We start from the raw sequence: 19,034 nt of genomic DNA, 5'->3' as shown, positions 1-19,034 counted from the left end.
CCAGGTGATCTGGATGCCTGTTCAAGTGTAAGAACAACTGGGGACTTCCCTGGTGGTCCAGTGTGGTAAGTGTGGGAGTGTGGTAAGACTCCACACTCCCAATGCATGGGGCCTGGGGTTGATCGCTGGTCAGGGAACTAGGTCCGCATGCATGCTGCAACTAAGAGTTTGCATGATGAAACTAAGAAGTCCGCATGCTGCAACTAAGAAGTCTGCATGCTGCAACTAAAAGATCCCACATGCTGCAACTAAGACCCGGCACAGCCAAGATAGATAGATAGATAGATAGGTAGATAGGTGTGTTTCAACGATGTTCATGATCTTTAAAAAAAAAAAAAAAGTGTAAGAACCACTGGTCCAGGGTCTCAAACCTGCCTGTATGTCAGAATTGCCTGGGAAGTGGTTCTCTTGGGGGTTTTTTGTTTTGTTTTGTTTTTTAAAGTTAACTTAATTTTAAAATGTACTCTTTAAAATAAACTTCACTTCTTTGGATTTCCAGAAAATTTGGAAAGATAATAGAGTTCATGTATACCCCGTACTCAGTCTCTCCTGTTATTATGAGCTTCCTCACTAGTATGGTACATTTGTTACAGCCGATGAACTGCTATTGCTGCATCATTATCAACTAAAGTCCATACCTTATCCGAACGTCTGTTCCGAGATCCTGATCCCACATCACATTTAGTCGTCATGTTTCCTTAGGATCCTCTGCCCTGTGACAGTTTCTCAGGCTTTCCTGGTTTTTAATGACCTTCACAGTTTTGAAGTGTACTGATCAGGTATTTTGTAGAAGTCTCCTCCATTGGGATTTGTCTGACCTTTTTTGCATGATTAGACTGGGGTTGTAGGTTTCTGAGAGGAAGACCCCAGAGGTCCAGCGCCCTTCTCCTCACATCGTGTCAGGGGTGCACACCACGCCATGACTTATCCCTGTTGGTGTTGGTCTTGATCACGTGGCCAACAGGGCTTTGACTTCTCCATCTGCCACAGTCAGGTTTCTCCACTGTTACTCTCACCCCTGAGCCCCCCAACTTTCCACACCGTTTGGAAGGAAGTCACTTTGTGCAGTGCGCCCTTAAAGAAGTTATGTTCTACCCCCTTGAGAGCAGAGCATCTACATAAACTGTTTGGAATTCTTCTCCATGGGAGATTTGGCTCTTGTCTCCCATTTATTCATTTATTCAATCTCATTTAATTATATCAGTATGGACTCATGGATATTTATTTTGTGCTTTCAATTATAATGCAATACATATGACTTTATGTCGTTGCTCAAATTCTGCCGTCTTTGGCCATGGGGAGCTCTTTCACTTGGCTCCTGTGTCCTTTTGACATACCCCCATCATTGTGAAGGTTGTCGTCATTATTTTTTATTTATTGTGTGTTTTTTTTTTTAGTACTTCCGTCCTTTCAGCCTCTGCAAGCTTATCTTGCATGTTTCTTGCCCCAGTCCTGGAATCAGCCATCTCTCCAGAGAGCCCTGGTTCCTTTTATTGAGAATGAAACCAAGCTCTGGGCCCCAGGTGTGCTCACTGCTATTGGGATGTCAGACTCTGGGCCCTCTCAGCTGACAGAGCAAGGAAATACACATGTATATACTAACCTGTTTGTACACGCTTATCTGTAAATATTTCTGAATGTAACCATCTGTATCTGTATTGAGTTCATACTGAGGTCTTCGGTGCTCATCCATTACCACGTTGCTCATTCTAGCCCCCTCTCCTTGCTTACCTGTAAACTGCCACTCCAACACTGAAAAACCTTCTCCCCATCTGCCATCCATTTATGTAATTGTTCAACTCCAGCGTTCATGTGTGATGTCAGAATTGTTAACTCGTACTTACCTCCATGTGATCAGCTTTATCAGCTGGAGTGCACTGCTTCTGTGCGGGTTATTTTGCCTTTAATTTTACAGACTCCACTCATTCCTAAAGTTACTTAGGTCAGTGCCTTCCCCCGCCCGCTTCAGGGAGGTGGTTTCATACATTTGTCATACAGTTAGATTCTTTTATCACATTCTGCATTCCATCCTTGGATTCCCCCCATCTCTTAATTTTTTAAAAAAAATTTGCATCCTTTAAGGTTCACTGTCTATGCTGTAGTTCTTCAGGTTTCGACAAATGCTTTATGTCTCATGTTCACCATCATAGTATCATACAGAGTAGTTTCACTGCCCTAAAAATATCCCCTACGCTTCACCAATTCCACCCTCCTCTTATTGCACCTGAACCCCTGGCAACCACTGATCTTTTTACTGTTTCTCTACTTTTGCCTTTTCTAGAATGTCACATAATTGGAATCATGTAACGTGTAGCCTTTTCAGAGGGGCTTCTTAGTAATATGCATTTCAGATTCATTCACGTATTTTTGTGGCTTGATGATGAATTTCTTCGTATGCCAAATATTCTTTTGTGTGAATGAACCAGAGTCTGTGTGTCCATTCACCTAGTAAAGGGCATATTGGTTGCTTCTGATTTTGGGTTATTATGAGTAAAGCTGCAGTTTTTTGGTTTTGTTTGTTTGTTTTGTTTCATGGCCATTGTCGGGTTCCCCGTTGCTGAAAGCATCCAAGCAGAAGCTGGGTGCTCTCGGATGGGTGAGTGGGAGAGGGAATCAAGGATTGCATGGGGTCATTCACAGAGAGCCCTCTCTGTGCTCGTCCAAGTTTGGAGATGTAGCCGTTAAGTCCCAGGCCCTTCACCACCCAGAACAGAGCTGCACACGGGTCCCAGCCACATCGGACCCTTTCCATGAGAATCTGAGCGTTCTCTGATCACACTCCTGTGTGACTGTTCCCCAGTCAGTTTCTCACTTTGTTCCTCTGATTTTGGAAGGCTCTGCTCTGACCAACGGGGGACTAAACCTGCACAGCTCGGTGAAGAGGAAGCTGGAAGCGGAGAAGGACTACGTCTTTGACAAGAGGCTCAGGTACAGCGTCCGCCAGAACGAAAGCAACTGTCGCTTTCGGGACATTGTCGTGCGGAAGGAAGAGGGCTTCACGCACATCCTGCTGTCCAGCCAGACCTCGGACAACAACGCGCTGACCCCTGAGGTGAGGGGGCAGGATGGGGGGTGGGTGTCACTCTGAGGCAGTCACAGTAGGGCGCTGGCTCTCTCTCTGTGCCCTCAGGAGTGGATGGAGACAGCCGACACTCGTGCAGACTTGACCGCGGGACCCCATTTACTGATCACCTTACATACATTATCCGTCTGATCTTTACGACCAGTAACCATATTATCCCATTTTGAAGATGAAGACCTCGGTAAACAGAGAGGTTCAACAAACTGATTGTGGTCCCAGAATTAGTCAGTATTAGCCCCAGAAACCAAGCATCCTATCTTGGGCTTTTCCAGCGAGACTGCATTATAATCAGCATGTCAAATTTCTTTGCTTTAGATGGAATTATGTTCACTCAGCTCGCTTATAGTTTTCTTAATTGAGATGTAATTCACATGCCATCAATTTTACCCTTTTAAAACGTACCATTCAGTGGTGTTTAGTATATTCACAAGGTTGTGCGACCATCGGCACTAATTCCAGAACATTTCCATCACCCCCAAAGGAAACCCTGTGCCCATTAACAGTCACCCCATCCTCCCCCGGCCCAAGTCCCCGGCAACCACTAATCTCCTTTCTGTGTCTGTGGATTTACCTATTCTGGACATTTCGTGTGCATGGAATCCTACAGTACATGGTCTTCCATGACTGGCTTCTTTCACGCAGCAGGGTGTTTTGGGGCTTTCTACATGTGGTAGCGTGATCAGTGCTTCATTCCTCTTCCATGTGTGGATAGGCCACATTTTGTCCATTAGTTCTTCAGTTGAGGGACATTTGGATTGTCTCCACTTTGGGCTATCATGAAAAATAATGTTATGGACATTGGTGTATATGTTTTTGTGTGAACATATGTTTTCAGTTTTCTTGGATATATTCCTGATTATGGAATTGCTGGGTCATATAGTAACTCCATATTTGACTTTCTGAGGAACTGCCAAACTATTTTCCCCAGTGGCTGGACCATTTTACATCCCCACCAGTGGTATGTGAAGGTCCCAATTTCTCCATATCTTTGTCAGCACTTATTATTGTCTGTCTTTTCTATTATAGCCGTTTTAGTGGGAGTGAGGTGCTGTCTCATTGTGGGTTTGATTTGCATTTTCCTAGTGACTGATGATGTTGGGCATCTTCTCAGGTGCCTGTTGGCCATTTGTCTACCTTCTTTGGAGAGATGTCTATTCAAATCCTTCGCCTAGTTTTAAAAATGGGATTTTTGTTGTTGTTGTTGTTGAGTTTTGAGCGTTCTCTGTATGTTCTGGATACTAGACCCTTATCAGAGCTATGATACTTCCATTCTATGGGTTGTCTTTTTCCTTTCTAGATAGTAGTCTTTGATATACAATTTTAAAAATGTTGGTGAAGTCCAATTTATCTTTTTCCTCTATTACTTTTTTTTTTTTTTTTTTTTTGCGGTACGCAGGCCTCTCACTGCTGTGGCCTCTCCCGTTGTGGAGCACAGGCTCCGGACGCACAGGCCCAGCGGCCATGGCTCACGGGCCCAGCCGCTCCGCGGCATGTGGGATCTTCCCAGACCGGGGCACGAACCCGCATCCCCTGCATCGGCAGGCAGACTCTCAACCACTGCGCCACCAGGGAAGCGCCCTCTATTACTTTTTAGAATGCTAATCCTACTTATGTCTTAGATGAATAGAACAGGGAAACAGGGAATGCTTAATGCAGTTAGGTAGACAACACCATTCAGAATATGGGACACTTAGTAGGGAGCAATGAAGAGATTGTTAACGGTGCAAATGTAGGAAAACATGCATCTAAGCAGTCTTCTCCAACTGGAACCACCTGGGCAGGGCGTAGAGTGATCAGTGACAAAAACGACCATGGTGTGGCTAGTAGTGGCTCTTCAGGCTTTATATTTGCTATGTGTCCCATTTCATCCCACCAGTCCCCTTCTGATGTAGGATTATTATGATCCACCTCTTACAGAGGAGACAGGGTAGGCCTAGGGAACTGAACAGGCCTGGGGTCACAGAGCTTCGGGAGGGCAGGGCCCTCACCACTTTCACCCATCCTTTTGTCCTGGCCCTCAGCCCAGCGCCTGGCCCATTGAAGGCAGTTCAGTGCAAACCCCCTTTTCCTGTCCCTTGATACCCTGCACTCCAGTGTCCACCATAGCAATGCAGACCTGGAGGGTGAACCACAGGGGTGTGTTTTCTTTTAGGTGGGACACAGTCAAGGAGTGGCCGCCCAGCCAGATGGAGATGGCTAGGTGGCCTGGCACTGCCCAGTACGTCCAGTGCACTCAGGGTGGCCCCTGAAGTGGGTGGAGTGGGAGGTGCTGTGTCCTTGAACTTGCAATCACGTGTCTTGTCATTATGATTTACATAGACTGTGGCTCTTTTTCGGGATTGTGGGGTGACAGTCAGGAATGCTTGTCAACCTGTGAGGGAAGAGAGCGGCTCAAGCCTGTGGAGTTAGCGGGGGCTGCTGGTTGCTCGTTGCCCCTCTTCTAAGCATGGTGTTTTGGGGGTCTCTCCCCCCTCCACCTTCAGCAGAGCCACCTCAGGGTTCTCTTCTGTGTAGACCTCTGTGTAGGACTCAGAGCCTGGGGTCTGTGCTTTACCCCAAAGGCCGCCCTTCACATGTTTATACACCTGGAAGCCTTGTTATTTTAAGCTCATCATGAAACATTCACACGAGACCGATTCTGCTTAGATTTTTTTTCTGCTTCACTACTTTTAAAAAGGGTGCTTGGGACTTCCATGGTGGCACAGTGGTTAAGAATCTGCCTGCCAATGCAGGGGACACGGGTTCGAGCCCTGGTCCAGGAAGACCCCACATGCCGCAGAGCAGCTAAGCCCGTGTGCCACAACTACTGAGGCTGTGCTCTAGAGCCTGCGAGCCACAACTACTGAGCCCACGGGCCACAACTACTGAAGCCTGCGTGCCTAGACCCCGTGCTCCGCAACAAGAGATGCCACTGCAATGAGAAGCCCGCGCACCGCAACAAAGAGTAGCCCCTGCTCGCTGCAACTAGAGAAAGCCCACGCACAGCAACGAAGACACAACGCAGCCAAAAATAAATAAATGAATTTTAAAAAAATAAAAAGCGTGCTTGAAAAAGGCGCAGTATTTTCCTCTGATAAACCGAATAAATGAGAAGTCTCCCAGCTCATTCTGTGTCTTTGGAGCAGCTCTGTGTACTAACTGTTGCCTTCTCATCACAGAAACGTGTGGCATTCAAGTGATTTAAGGTGCCCGGGTTCTCACCTCCCGAGCCGCGGGCTTGGTTAATTAGGGGGTTTACTCCTAACTGGTGTCTGTCAGTAACAGAACAGGAAGAAGATGGAGAAACAGTCATTGATCGGGTGTTTTCAGCTCTCTCAGCAGCCAAAGTGGATTGACTCTATGGTTAAATTGGCTAACTGGGTAAAGTAGCCCCGAAATGAAGGTCCTGTTGAAATGAGGAGGTGGTGTTAGGGAGGGGTACAGAGTTAGCGCAGGAGCCTAGCAGACTGGGTCTGAACCCTCCTTCCACTAATTTACCTCTTCTGTTACCTTGGGATTACTTTCCTTCTCTGAGCATTCTCGTTTACAGAAATTATACAGTATCTTCCCTGTGGGATTAGAGATAATATCTGCAAAAGAGGCTCTCAGAGTCCCTGGCACCTAGGAGGTATTCAGTGAATGTTCCTATCATTGTTAAGATGAAACGGAGGTGACTTAACAGCCACCAGCAGGCCCAGCCCTGCTCGTTCATGGAGGGACTGGAAGGAGGCCTCCTTCACAGTCATAACTGAATTCTTTTTCTAGTTGTATATGTGACATTGGCTGGATCGGCCTCATGGGCAGAAATTCACACATTACTGGGTGTATTAACTAGATTCTGAGGGCAGCAGGTGTGTTGTAATATTTCTCCTGTCTGAAATATAGCAAAGAGCCAGGAAAATAATGAAAATGCCCCTTAAGGAAAGAGCCAGAAAAATAGATTGTCCAGAGTCTTGGTGATTAAAAGCTCATTCACTTTCCCATTAGGAGAGTACCTCAGGCCCTCACGCTGTTCCTGGTTTTCTTGGTGGCTCCCAGCCTCGGCAGACAGATCACCACCCTCCACGGGGGCACACCTCACACCCTCTTGATCATACCTGCTATATCCACACCATCTGCAAGCCAGTTAATTCTTAAATAGCTCTCATATGTTTCCTTTTGTTTCCATCACAAACATGAGAGTCCACACTACTAGCTATTTTGTCTGCACTATTGTAATAACCTACAAACAAGTCTGCCCACTGTCATGTTTCCTGCCCTGTCATCCGTTCTTCAGAAGACAGAGTGATCTGTTGGAAATGCAAATACAATCAAGTCAGCCCCCCCCCCCACACACACGCACTTCAAAGACATCAATGGCTCCTGATGGTTCTTGATAAGAATCAAAACCCTTAACTAATGTTGCTGGCGAGGCTGGTGCTTCTGACCCTCCAGCCTCATCTCACATCACATGGCTAACAAGTGCAGAGCAGGGGCAGTGAATCTCAGGAAAGGATTTGGGACTTCCACTCTTCTCTTGCTGCACTCCAGTCACCCTGGCTTTCTTTCATGCTCACACCTGCCCCAGGGCCTTTGTACATGCCTGTCTTTCTGACTAAAGCAGCCTTCCTTCCCTCCTGGCTTAGCTGAACCTTGCTGTTCCTAAGGATCTCAGCTCAGCCACCGCTTCCACAGGGAAGTCTTCCCTCCCCTCCTGGACCAGGTTATGTCTGTCTCTCATGGCCTCTGCACTCTCCCTCCTGGAACACATCCCAGTTATCAGTGTATGTGTAGCTGTGTGGTAAGTTGTGAAATGTCTGATTGCCTCCATTAGACTCTAAACTTCTTGAGGAGGTAAACACTGTACCATTCACTCAGTCCAACAGACATTTATTAAATTCTGTTACATGCACAGTTTCCTGGTGTTATAGGGCTAAATAGATGAGTAGAATACTATTTTATTGAAGCTCTTTTTTTTTTTTGGCTGTGCTGGGTCTTCGTTGCTGTGCATGGGCTTTCTCTAGCTGTGGTGAGTGGGGTCTACTCTTCGTTGTTTGTGGGCTTCTCATCACGGTGGTTTCTCTTGTTGCGGAGCATGGGCTCTAGGTACACGGGCTTCAGTAGTTGCAGCATGTGGGCTCCATAGTTGCGGCATGCAGGTTCAGTAGTTGTGGCACGTGGGCTCAGTAGTTGTGGCATGTGGGCTCAGTAGTTGTAGCTCGCAGGCTCTAGAGCACAGGCTCAGTAGTTGTGGCGCATGGGCTTAGTTGCTCCGTGGCATGTGGGACCTTCCCGGACCAAGGATCGATCCCGTGTCACCTCGGTTGGCAGGCGGATTCTTAACCACTGAGCCACCAGGGAAGCCCTTATTTAAACTCTTAAGGGATGGTATTAGTTATATTACCACATAACACATTGCCCTAAACTTAGCATCTTAAAACAACAAGTACAGTCTGTGAGGGTCAAGTGTGCTGGCTTGGCTTAGCTGGGTACTTCTGCCTCAGAGTCTCCCACAAGGCTGCAGTTGAGGTGTTGGCTGCGGCTGCAGTCTCACCTGAAGGCTCGATGGGGGAGGCTCCACTTTCAGGCTCCTCCAGCTGGCTGCTGGCAGGTCCCAGGTCCTCACTGGCCAGAGACATCAGTTCCTTGTCATTGGCTACTCCCCATGGACTATGGCATAGCCTCTCCACAGGGGTACTCACAGCATGGCAGCCTGCATCCCCTAGACCGAGAGCTTCAAGAAAGAGGTTTGGCAAAAGAGGACGGCCGAGGGAATTCCCAGGTGGTCCAGTGGTTAGGACTTGGCGCTTTCACTGCTGGGGCTCAGGTTCAATCCTTGGTTGGGGAGCTAAGATCCCGCAAGCCTCGCAGTGCAGCCAGGAAAAAAAAAAAAAAAAGAGGACAGCCAAGACAAGCTATCGTCATCTTGTATCTTAGTCTCCTCTTGAAAGGGGCATCCATCACTTTACCGTATTCTCTCGGTTAGAAGTGGGTCACTAGGTCCTGTCTGTACTCGAGGGGAGGGGATTGCACACAGGTGTGAATACCAGCTGCCTTAGAGGCTGCCTGTCACAGGGGTTTAAATCAGGAAGGAGGCAGGAAAAAGTAAGGAGACACCCGTTCTACCAGGGAGTTTGTAGAAGCGTCAGAGCAGGGATTTAAAGTACTTGGGGTGTCAGGGGAAGGAGGGGGTGGCGTTTTGTCTGCGCTATTTGGGAAGGCCTTCGTGAGGGTGGTCGCAGTTGAGACGGGCCCTGGGTGACTGGGTTCAGCAAGTAAAGATGAAGGAGAGAGAGGGACCCTGGTCTGCTCCCTTTCTATACCCTTTTTTTTTTTTTTTTGCGGTACACGGGCCTCTCACTGTTGCGGCCTCTCCCGTTGCGGAGCACAGGCTCCGGACGCGCAGGCTCAGCGGCCATGGCTCACGGGCCCAGCTGCTCCGCGGCATGTGGGATCTTCCCGGACCGGGGCACGAACCCGCGTCCCCCGCATCGGCAGGCGGACTCTCAACCACTGCGCCACCAGAGAATCCCTATACCCGCTTTTAATGGATTTGGTCACCTGCTTCCAACCCGTGGCAGATCGAAAGGTAGAAGTGGCAGGAAGGAGCATGCTTTCTCTAGCAGACACTCACGCAGGAGCAGGTAGTGGCTGGCAAGAGCAGAGCAGGGACAGTGAATCTCCAGAACGGACCTGGGACTTCCAGATGCACCACGGTCTGGCCCCTTTTGTAACAGAAGCATGCCCTGGGAGCCTCTGAGGGGACTGCTCCTTTACAGGCTGTAGCACTTGCCCTGGAGAGGTAGTTACATGTGTGCCATGTGTTCTGTTTAAGAAGGCAAAGGAGTGTGTAATAATTTTAGAACCTTTTACTCTAAACACACCAGTTACTTTATAAAATAGGTGGTGGGATGAGGCGTGGTCCTTCGAGAAGGTGGCACCTTAGCCATCAGTCCAAATTGGATTATCAACACGAGAAAGGCAAAGGAAGGGCATACTAACTAGATATATACGTTTTTTAAAATTAAAAATGTAGTGTGTACTTCTGTTGTATGAAGAAAACACAAAGCCACTTTCCACTTAATTCGTAAAGGAGGCAGCCGCCGTGTTTGATTTTGTTTTTACTAATTGACAAGTACCTGTGCCCTCGCATGGAGAGTCACACGCAGAAGTGCAGCTCATGTCTTCAGAGCAGGGTTTTCTTTGCCTCTCGGAGAAATAGAGTTCATATCTAGGTGAGAGTGTGTCTATTTCTGGAGTCAGATGGATTAGAGGACCCACATGATAGTGGCCTGTTAGCTTTTCTGATGTTCAAAGTGAGTATCTGTGGCTTATCCCCTGTTAAGAGCGGAAAGTACTTCTCCCGTCCTTCTCACAGAGCTCAGACCCCGAGAGTCGTGATTCAGATTGACGTCTAGGCCTGGTGTTTTTTCCACAAAGATTCATCCATTTATTTAAGTCATCCTACAGTGTGCAGTCATGGACAGAGAAGGGACGTAGGGGTGAGATTTGCATCCTGGTTCTGCCTCTTACTGGTGACCTTGAACCACTTACTTCGCTCCTCTGAGTCTTCCTTGCTTCATCTGCAAGATTGGGATACCATTCCCTACCTTACAGGAATTTTGTTTGGAGTAAAATGTTACGTGGAAGTTAACAGACGCAACCCCTGACCCCTCTTAATTGCTTAATTAAGCGGGGTGGCGGGGGTGTGTGTCATTTAAAGTACAAATTAAAAAACAATGCTCATAAAATTTCCCCACTATACCCTGTGATTCTGCCTTTTGAATAATTAATAACAATCCTTTAAAAGCCTGTTCCTTTACTGTCTCTCCTGTTGGACTGTCAGCTCCACTCAGGCAAGTAAATGCCTTGTTTTTTCTTACTGTGCACTTTTTGCGCTTATTTTTCCTGCTTCCCTAACTTCTGTTGGATTGAGTGATGAAGCTTTCTTTATTTTGCCCCTCCCCTGCAGCCATTAGTTGTAATTCACGTACTTTTAAGAAGTTTTCCTTAAGCTATGTACACGTAGCGGAGCCTAAACGTGATCATGACCCTTTGCACCACTCCCAGACACATAACCTCGGCACGCCCTAACTCTCGTCATCTAACCCAAAATTATTGCCTAAGGCTATAGTTCTACCTTGTGCAAAACCCCAGCTTCCAATTAGCCATTATCAATATGATGATTTTTACAGTCAATTCTTCTTTTTTTGTTTTGTTTTGTTTTGTTTTGTTTTGTTTTGTTTTGTTTTTTGCGGCACGCGGGCCTCTCACTGTGGTGGCCTCTCCCGTTGTGGAGCACAGGCTCCGGACGCTCAGGCTCAGCGGCCATGGCTCACGGGCCCAGCCGCTCCGCGGCACGTGGGATCCTCCCGGACCGGGGCACGAACCCGCAGGGGACTCTCAACCACTGCGCCACCAGGGAAGCCCTACAGTCAATTCTTATATTGATTTACTAACACATTCTCCACTTTCTGTGCCGGTTGCTGTTCCTTACATGTCAGTTTTTCTTTCTGAACATGGTTTTCTTCTTCTTGAAGTGCATCCTTTCTTAGTTCTTTCAGTGAGGGCCTAAGGGTGGCAGACATTCTTTTAACTGAAAATGCCTACTCTTTACCCTTGCCTTTGAATGATGGTTTAGCTGGATACAGAATACGTGTTTAATGGTTATTTTCCTCAGCACCTGGAAAACGTTACGGGTCTGTTGCCAAAGCCCACTTCCTACGTGCCACCTATAAGCCACGTGAGCATCTTAGTGGAGTTTAGGGTAAGGAAGAGTGTAATTAAACCGGGCCTTCTAGTGCTGGCTAACATACCTCACCTGGGCTGTGCACAGGAGTATTTTCCCACCCCTCGGAAAGGGCTAAACAAGCGAACGCTGGCGGAAGATCTACAGAGATTTACCAGGGCTTAGATGGCTCCACGCCAGGCTTCCGAGTCTGCAGCCAGTGACCCCACTGGCACCTCCTTAGCGCTCTGTGCTGCCTCCGGGATGGTGCGGCGTGTCTGGTTTGGCGTTTCATTGCTTGGTCTGGACGTGGCGTGTGTTCAGGGGAGGCTCCCTGTGCAGGCCGAGTAGACTGACTGGCCTCTGCGCCCAGGGGTCGGCACAGGTCTGAAGGCCCCTTCCTTACAAATGGACACTCACCCCCGCAAATCCGTCTCTGCCCACAGATCATGAAGGAGGTGCGGCGCGCGCTCTGCAACGCGGCCACGGATGACAGCAAACTGCTGCTGCTTAGCGCCGTGGGCAGCGTGTTCTGCAGTGGCCTGGATTACTCCTACCTAATTGGCCGGTTGTCCAGTGACCGGAGGAAGGAGAGCACCCGGATTGCAGAGGCCATCAGGTGAGCCCTGCTCATGTTCAAACACTTGGGGACCTGCCTCGGGCTGCCACGTTTACCACTGAAAAATACAGGCTGCTCAGGGACTTCCCTGGCGGTCCAGTGGTTAAGACTCCACGCTTCCATGGCTGGGGGCACGGGTTCCATCCCTAGTTGGGCAACTAAGATCCCACGTGCTGCGCGGTGTAGCCAAAAAAATGAATAATAAAAAAACATACAGACTGCTCAGTTAAATTGGAATTTCAAACAATGCAACATTTTCTAAAGCATGGGCATATCCCAACCCATGCAGTACGTGCGATATACATGCACTAAAAAAATTATTTGATGTTTATCTGAAATTCAGATTTTAACTGGGCATCCAGTGTCTTCCTGCCAAAATTAGGGATGCTTCTACACTCTAGGTTATATCCCACTTTATTCTTTGGATCAAAAAGAGATTTTATTTCTTCATATTAAGCCCAGTGTCTGGTAATGCCCAAGTATTATACACACTACTCCCACCCTCTGCCTGATGGTGAAATCTTTGTTTTTCTGGGGGTCCCTGCCTCCTGGAGCTGACATGGCTCAGCCCTGGGGAGAAGGATGGATGTGGGGAGCTGTGTATATGCAGATCCAATGGGGTGGGAAATGTTTCCCCCACTGTCTTATTGCCTTTGGGGCAAAAAGTGGGATCCTCGGGGTGATATCCAATCCCAAAGATCAGTATCTCCTCTGGGACACTGAAGGGTAGTTATTTCCCCATTCTTTATGCATTTGTCAAAAACAAGTGATCGTGATTTCCAGCAAGGGTGTCACGGGTCCTCCATCCTGGGAAGGGCACATACGCCCACTGCTGCATCTCATGTGGTCCTCAGACAAGCCACGGTTCAGTGATGCCTCCTGGTCCCTTGAAAAGGAGCAGTTACTCTGCGTGGAGTCGTGGAGCCTCCGGCCGCATGTTAGGGATTTTCTGTGGCCTCCAGTCTCACTGGGCTCTGGCAGCGTCTCCTGGAAGCTGATTCCCACAGGCAAGGGAGGCTTCCAGGGGATGCAGAGCCTCCAGGAGGTGACACAGGGACGCCTGCACACGTGGGGTTCCGAGTCCCTCTTTAGGGGGAAGCATCCCCTAGAATCTCTGCTCTAAAACCCCTGTGCACTTCCCGTGGCAGAATTCTTGCTGGAAGAGACGTGGGCTACCTGAAGGCAGTTATGAGAAAAGGCGTCGTGGTTTCAGGCTGCTTTCGGGCTGCCCACGTGCAGATAGCCCAGCCGTGTACACGGTGGTTTGTTCTTTGCTCCACTCGGCTGTGTCCTTTCACAGGCACCTTGTCACATAGTGAGGGGACCAGCAGGGTCCCCCATAAGCGTCCCTCATTTATGGGACTGTCAGAGATGGGGCGCCTACCTCTGTGGCCTGAGCAAAGTCGTGGCTGTAGTCTTCACCTGGTTTACGAGTTTCACTGGTGGCATTAGCTGCAGTCCCAAACTGGAGGAGATGCTGAACGCATGACCTCATCTCTGGAGAAACGCAGCCAGTGGAGCTCAGACAGTTGCCATCTCCTCAGGAAGGAGAGTTTCTCTTAGGCAGAGCAAAGGGAAAGGCGGCAGAGGAAGCGGAGTTTCCTAGTTCGTGGGCTGGCAGGGACCCAGGGAGATGGAGTGGGGGTGTCCCCTGGGCCACCAGTTCTCAGCCCAGTGAGCTTTTCCAAAACCCAGCTGCTCGGCTGTCCCTCCAGGAGCTTCTGAGTTAATGTGTGTGATGTGGGGGTTTTAAAGTTCCCTCGGTGTTTCTAATATGAAGACAGGGTTGAGAACCCCCGCCCCGTACCAACCAAGAGGCTTCTGCACCTTGACTGAGCGCACCAGAAGTTTCAGGAACACAGTGCAGAGAAGCCTTCCCCAAAGACTGTTCTGTAGTTTTCCAGAGCAGCATCGTGAGCGAGGGGCTCTGTCAATAAATGAGTTCTGTCCGCACTCCTGCGGATTTTCCAGGCACGTTAACGTATTTACTGTCTGAGCAGTCTCTTGTGAAAGAACTTCGTTCACGATCTGGCATGGCTGAGACATATTTTGGCCACAGGACCTTATCACCTGCGGGCATCCCTTGCAATTCTCCCGGCACACGCACGCTGTCGGCTGGGCCACGCAGCCACAGTACCCCCAGCGGTGCTCCCTTCCCATCCTCAAAGTTTCGTAAAGAAAACATGCGTGCACATGGCCCGGGAAGCTGCGTTCCCTCTGCAGATGTTCGCTGAATGGACTGGCAGATGTGGGAAGAGGTCAGATGACTCATTCCGAAGACGCCTCTATCCAGGATCCAAGCAAAGCTGTCCGCCCAATCCTGGATGAGAGGCTGCCCTCACCTGAACTCCTCACAGGGGATGTGGTGGCCTGCTGGCGGGCTGCTGGGACAAAGAGGAATCAGATAACTTGTGTGCAATACTTGACCCGTGCCTGGCCCAGAATGAGTACTTAGAATAAGTGTAAAGAATTACTTTCATTGTTACTCGTGTTACTTCCAGCCGCAAGTTCTAGCTCAGCCTGGGTCTGACTATGGAGTGGGCTTCTGGGGGCGGCCCAGGATGGTTGTCACCGTGTGTACCTGGTGCTCACAGGCCCCGTCCCGGCTGCCTTGGCTCTGAACTTTGGCAGTGGGAGGGCTGCACTGTACGGCTCCAGTTAAAGGGACTGGATAACGGGGTCACAGTGGCCAAGTGCTCCAGGTGAAGTCCAGACATCCCCGTGTGCAGAATTTTGCTGAGTCTCCTTCAGGCCAGGTGAGCAGATTACAGACCACTGAGAATGGAGTGAAAGCTGTGTCCATCCTCCGTAGCCGATGCGCCGACCATGATAACGGTGGCCTGTGTGCCAGGCAGTGTGCTGGTGCCTCTGGTGGACCATCACATTTAATTCTTGTGGACACCCCCACTGGCTTTCCCATTTTCCAGGAAGTAAAATGAGGCTCCAGAGACTGGGTAACTTGTCTGAGGTCTCCCCACTAGTGAGGGGCAGTGTTGAGACTTGACCCCAAGTCTTTCAGACCCCAAAGTTCCTGCTCCTTCTGCCACATCAGCCTGGGAGGGAGAAGCGAGGGCTGGTGTCAGCCTGGGGGACTCTGACGCGGGGGGAAGACGGCCAGCCACCTCCCCAGCGCAGCCCCGCCACGCAGAGCAGCATCAGCTATCTGAGCGGCAGTGTCTGTAATGCAATATCCTGTGTGTTGTCTGGCTCCCACATCCGGCGAGCCCTCGCGATAGAGATCTACTGCTTGAGGTGAGAGGAAAAGGATGGGGAGAGCGGTCTGTGCATCACATTTTTATATCAAGGAAATGAATTCATGAGGCTGCTGGACTGAAACAGGGGAGCTTGGGGGTGGAGGGTCGGAGCTGAGCACACCTGGGCCCCTTAGCCCCCTCGGGGGTCCTTGGTGCCTCTGCACAGAGCTCAGGTTGGAAACAATAGCATGAAAGTCTCTGGGTCTGGAAGGGGAAGCTTCTGGAAAGTCATGAGGGCCCAGGTGAATTCTGGAAGAACTGTCGTGTGGATGGTGAAGCAGAGCAAATAGGAGCATCGGAGGGGCCCACATAAGGGCCTCGGCAGGGAGGCGCCTTTATAGGGATGGACCCTCTTCATTGAGAATGTTCAGCAGAGGCCATGATGCTCCTCGGGAGGCTGTGGAGGGGATTCTGCACAAGTGGAAGATTGGGCTCCATGCCTCTTTTTTTTTTTTTTTTAAACATCTTTATTGGAGTATAATTGCTTTACAATGGTGTGTTAGTTTCTGCTTTATAACAAAGTGAATCAGTTATACATATACATATGTTCCCATATCTCCTCCCTCTTTCATCTCCCTCCCACCCTCCCTATCCCACCCCTCCAGGCGGTCACAAAGCACCGAGCCGATATCCCTGTGCTATGAGGCTGCTTCCCACTAGCTATTTTACGTTTGGTAGGGTATATATGTCCATGCCTCTCTCTCACTTTGTCACAGCTTACCCTTCCCCCTCCCCGTGTCCCCAAGTCCATTCTCTAGTAGGTCTGTGTCTTTATTCCCGTCTTACCCCTAGGTTCTTCATGACGTTTTTTTTTCTTAGATTCCATATATATGTGTTAGCATACGGTATTTGTCTCTCTCTTTCTGACTTACTTCACTCTGTATGACAGACTCTAGGTCCATCCACCTCACTACAAATAACTCAGTTTTGTTTCTTTTTATGGCTGAGTAATATTCCATTGTATATATGTGCCACATCTTCTTTATCCATTCATCCGATGATGGACACTTAGGTTGTTTCCATCTCCGGGCTATTGTAAATAGAGCTGCAATGAACATTTTGGTATATGACTCTTTTTGAATTATGGGTTTCTCAGGGTATATGCCCAGTAGTGGGATTGCTGGGTCATATGGTAGTTCTATTTGTAGTTTTTTAAGGAACCTCCATACTGTTCTCCATAGTGGCTGTACCAATTCACATTCCCACCAGCAGTGCAAGAGTGTTCCCTTTTCTCCACACCCTCTCCAACATTTATTGTTTCTAGACTTTTTGATGATGGCTATTCAGACCGGTATGAGATGATATCTCATTGTAGTTTTGATTTGCATTTCTCTAATGATTAATGATGTTGAGCATCCTTTCATGTGTTTGTTGGCAGTCTGTATATCTTCTTTGGAGAAATGTCTATGTAGGTCTTCTGCCCATTTTTGGATTGGGTTGTTTGTTTTTTTGTTATTGAGCTGCATGAGCTGCTTGTAAATTTTGGAGATTAATCCTTTGTCAGTTGCTTCATTTGCAAATATTTTCTCCCATTCTGAGGGTTGTCTTTTGTTTGTTGTCTTGTTTATGGTTTCCTTTGCTGTGCAAAAGCTTTGAAGTTTCATTAGGTCCCATTTGTTTATTTTTGTTTTTCAATTTCTCTAGGAAGTGGGTCAAAAAGGATCTTGCTGTGATTTATGTCATAGAGCGTTCTGCCTATGTTTTCCTCTAAGAGTTTGATAGTTTCTGGCCTTACATTTAGGTCTTTAATCCATTTTGAGCTTATTTTTGTGTATGGTGTTAGGGAGTGTTCTAATCTCATACTTTTACATGTACCTGTCCAGTTTTCCCAGCACCACTTATTGAAGAGGCTGTCCTTTCTCCACTGTACATTCCTGCCTCCTTTATCAAAGATAAGGTGACCATATGTGCGTGGGTTTATCTCTGGGCTTTCTATCCTGTTGCATTGATCTATCTTTCTGTTTTTGTGTCAGTACCATACTGTCTTGATTCCTGTAGCTTTGTAGTATAGTCTGAAGCCAGGGAGCCTGATTCCTCCAGCTCCATTTTTTGTTCTCAAGATTTCTTTGGCTGTTCAGGGTCTTTTCATACACATTGTGAAATTTTTTGTTCTAGTTCTGTGAAAAATGCCAGTGATAGTTTGATAGGGATTGCATTGAATCTGTAGATTGCTTTGGGTAGTAGAGTCATTTTCACAATGTTGATTCTTCCAATCCAAGAACATGGTATATCTCTCCATCTATTTGTATCATCTTTAATTTCTTTCATCAGTGTCTTATAATTTTCTGCACACAGGTCTTTTGTCTCCTTAGGTAGGTTTATTCCTAGATATTTTATTCTTTTTGTTGCAATAGTAAATGGAAGTGTTTTCTTGATTTCACTTTCAGATTTTTCATTATTAGTGTATAGGAATGCCAGAGATTTCTGTGCATTAATTTTGTATCCTGCCACTTTACCAAATTCATTGATTAGCTCTAGTAGTTTTCTGGTAGCATCTTTAGGATTCTCTATGTATAGTATCATGTCATCTGCAAACAGTGACAGCTTTACTTCTTTTCTGATTTGGATTCCTTTTATTTCCTTTTCTTCTCTGATTGCTGTGGCTAAAACTTCCAAAACTGTGTTGAATAAGAGTGGTGAGAGTGGGCAACCTTGTCTTGTTCCTGATCTTAGTGGAAATGCTTTCAGTTTTTCACCATTGAGGACGATGTTGGCTATGGGTTTGTCATATGGCTCCATGCCTCTTAAAGTCCTTCCCAACTCTGAGATCCAAGATCCTGGAATCATATGAGGGGATTTAGGAGTAGAACATCTGTTAAAAATACCCAAACCCCGTGGTTCCAAGGACCCTACAAGGAAGCCCCACATCTCCTGCAGACTCCAAATTGCATTTGGTAAGAAGCACTTGTTAAAACCAGTGACTGAAGCCATGAAGTTAGAAAGTCAAGCCAGGAAATGGGCCACTGGAAAACCAGGACTCAGAAGGCCGTGGTGCCAGGTCTCCCTCTGGGTAGCAGTATCCTTCTGGGATCAGCCACAATGGGGCAGCAGTGACTGAGATACCTCACAGAGAATCTACTCACAGAATCACACGGATGTCACGGAATCTGACGTCTCAAGCCTGGGCGTGTACTTTCATGTAGGTCCTAAGATACCCCCTACCCCAGTGGAGTATTAAGCAGTCTTCTCACAGTTCAATCTGATCCCAGCATATCACTGTGATACCACATCTTTCGATAAGAATTCGGGGGGAATAGTATCAACTGAGAAGGGATAAATCAGCTCGACATTTGTATTAGTTAAGTATTAGCTGCTGTAACAAATGAACCCCAAATGTATATAACAGCTCAGCTGTGATAGAAGTTTACTTCACATATATGTGAACCTAGAACA

General features: G+C 47.9%; 1 protein-coding gene across 2 annotated transcripts in view; it reads left to right on the top strand.

The window, feature by feature from the left end:
• Positions 1–19,034, top strand: part of CDYL2 (chromodomain Y like 2) — a 189,025-nt gene that overhangs the window by 157,186 nt on the left and 12,805 nt on the right. For both annotated transcript variants that reach the window (XM_067720617.1, XM_067720616.1), the window contains exons 3-4: positions 2,835–3,052; positions 12,215–12,387. In XM_067720617.1, the coding sequence (XP_067576718.1) occupies positions 2,835–3,052; positions 12,215–12,387 (391 nt within the window). The remainder of the gene's footprint in view (positions 1–2,834; positions 3,053–12,214; positions 12,388–19,034) is intronic.

Source organism: Pseudorca crassidens, chromosome 20 (genome assembly GCF_039906515.1).
Source record: "Pseudorca crassidens isolate mPseCra1 chromosome 20, mPseCra1.hap1, whole genome shotgun sequence".
In the NCBI taxonomy this organism is placed as follows: Eukaryota; Metazoa; Chordata; class Mammalia; order Artiodactyla; family Delphinidae; genus Pseudorca; species Pseudorca crassidens.
The sequence above is the reverse complement of the archived record's forward strand: the minus strand, read 5'-3'. Positions and strand labels throughout refer to the sequence as shown.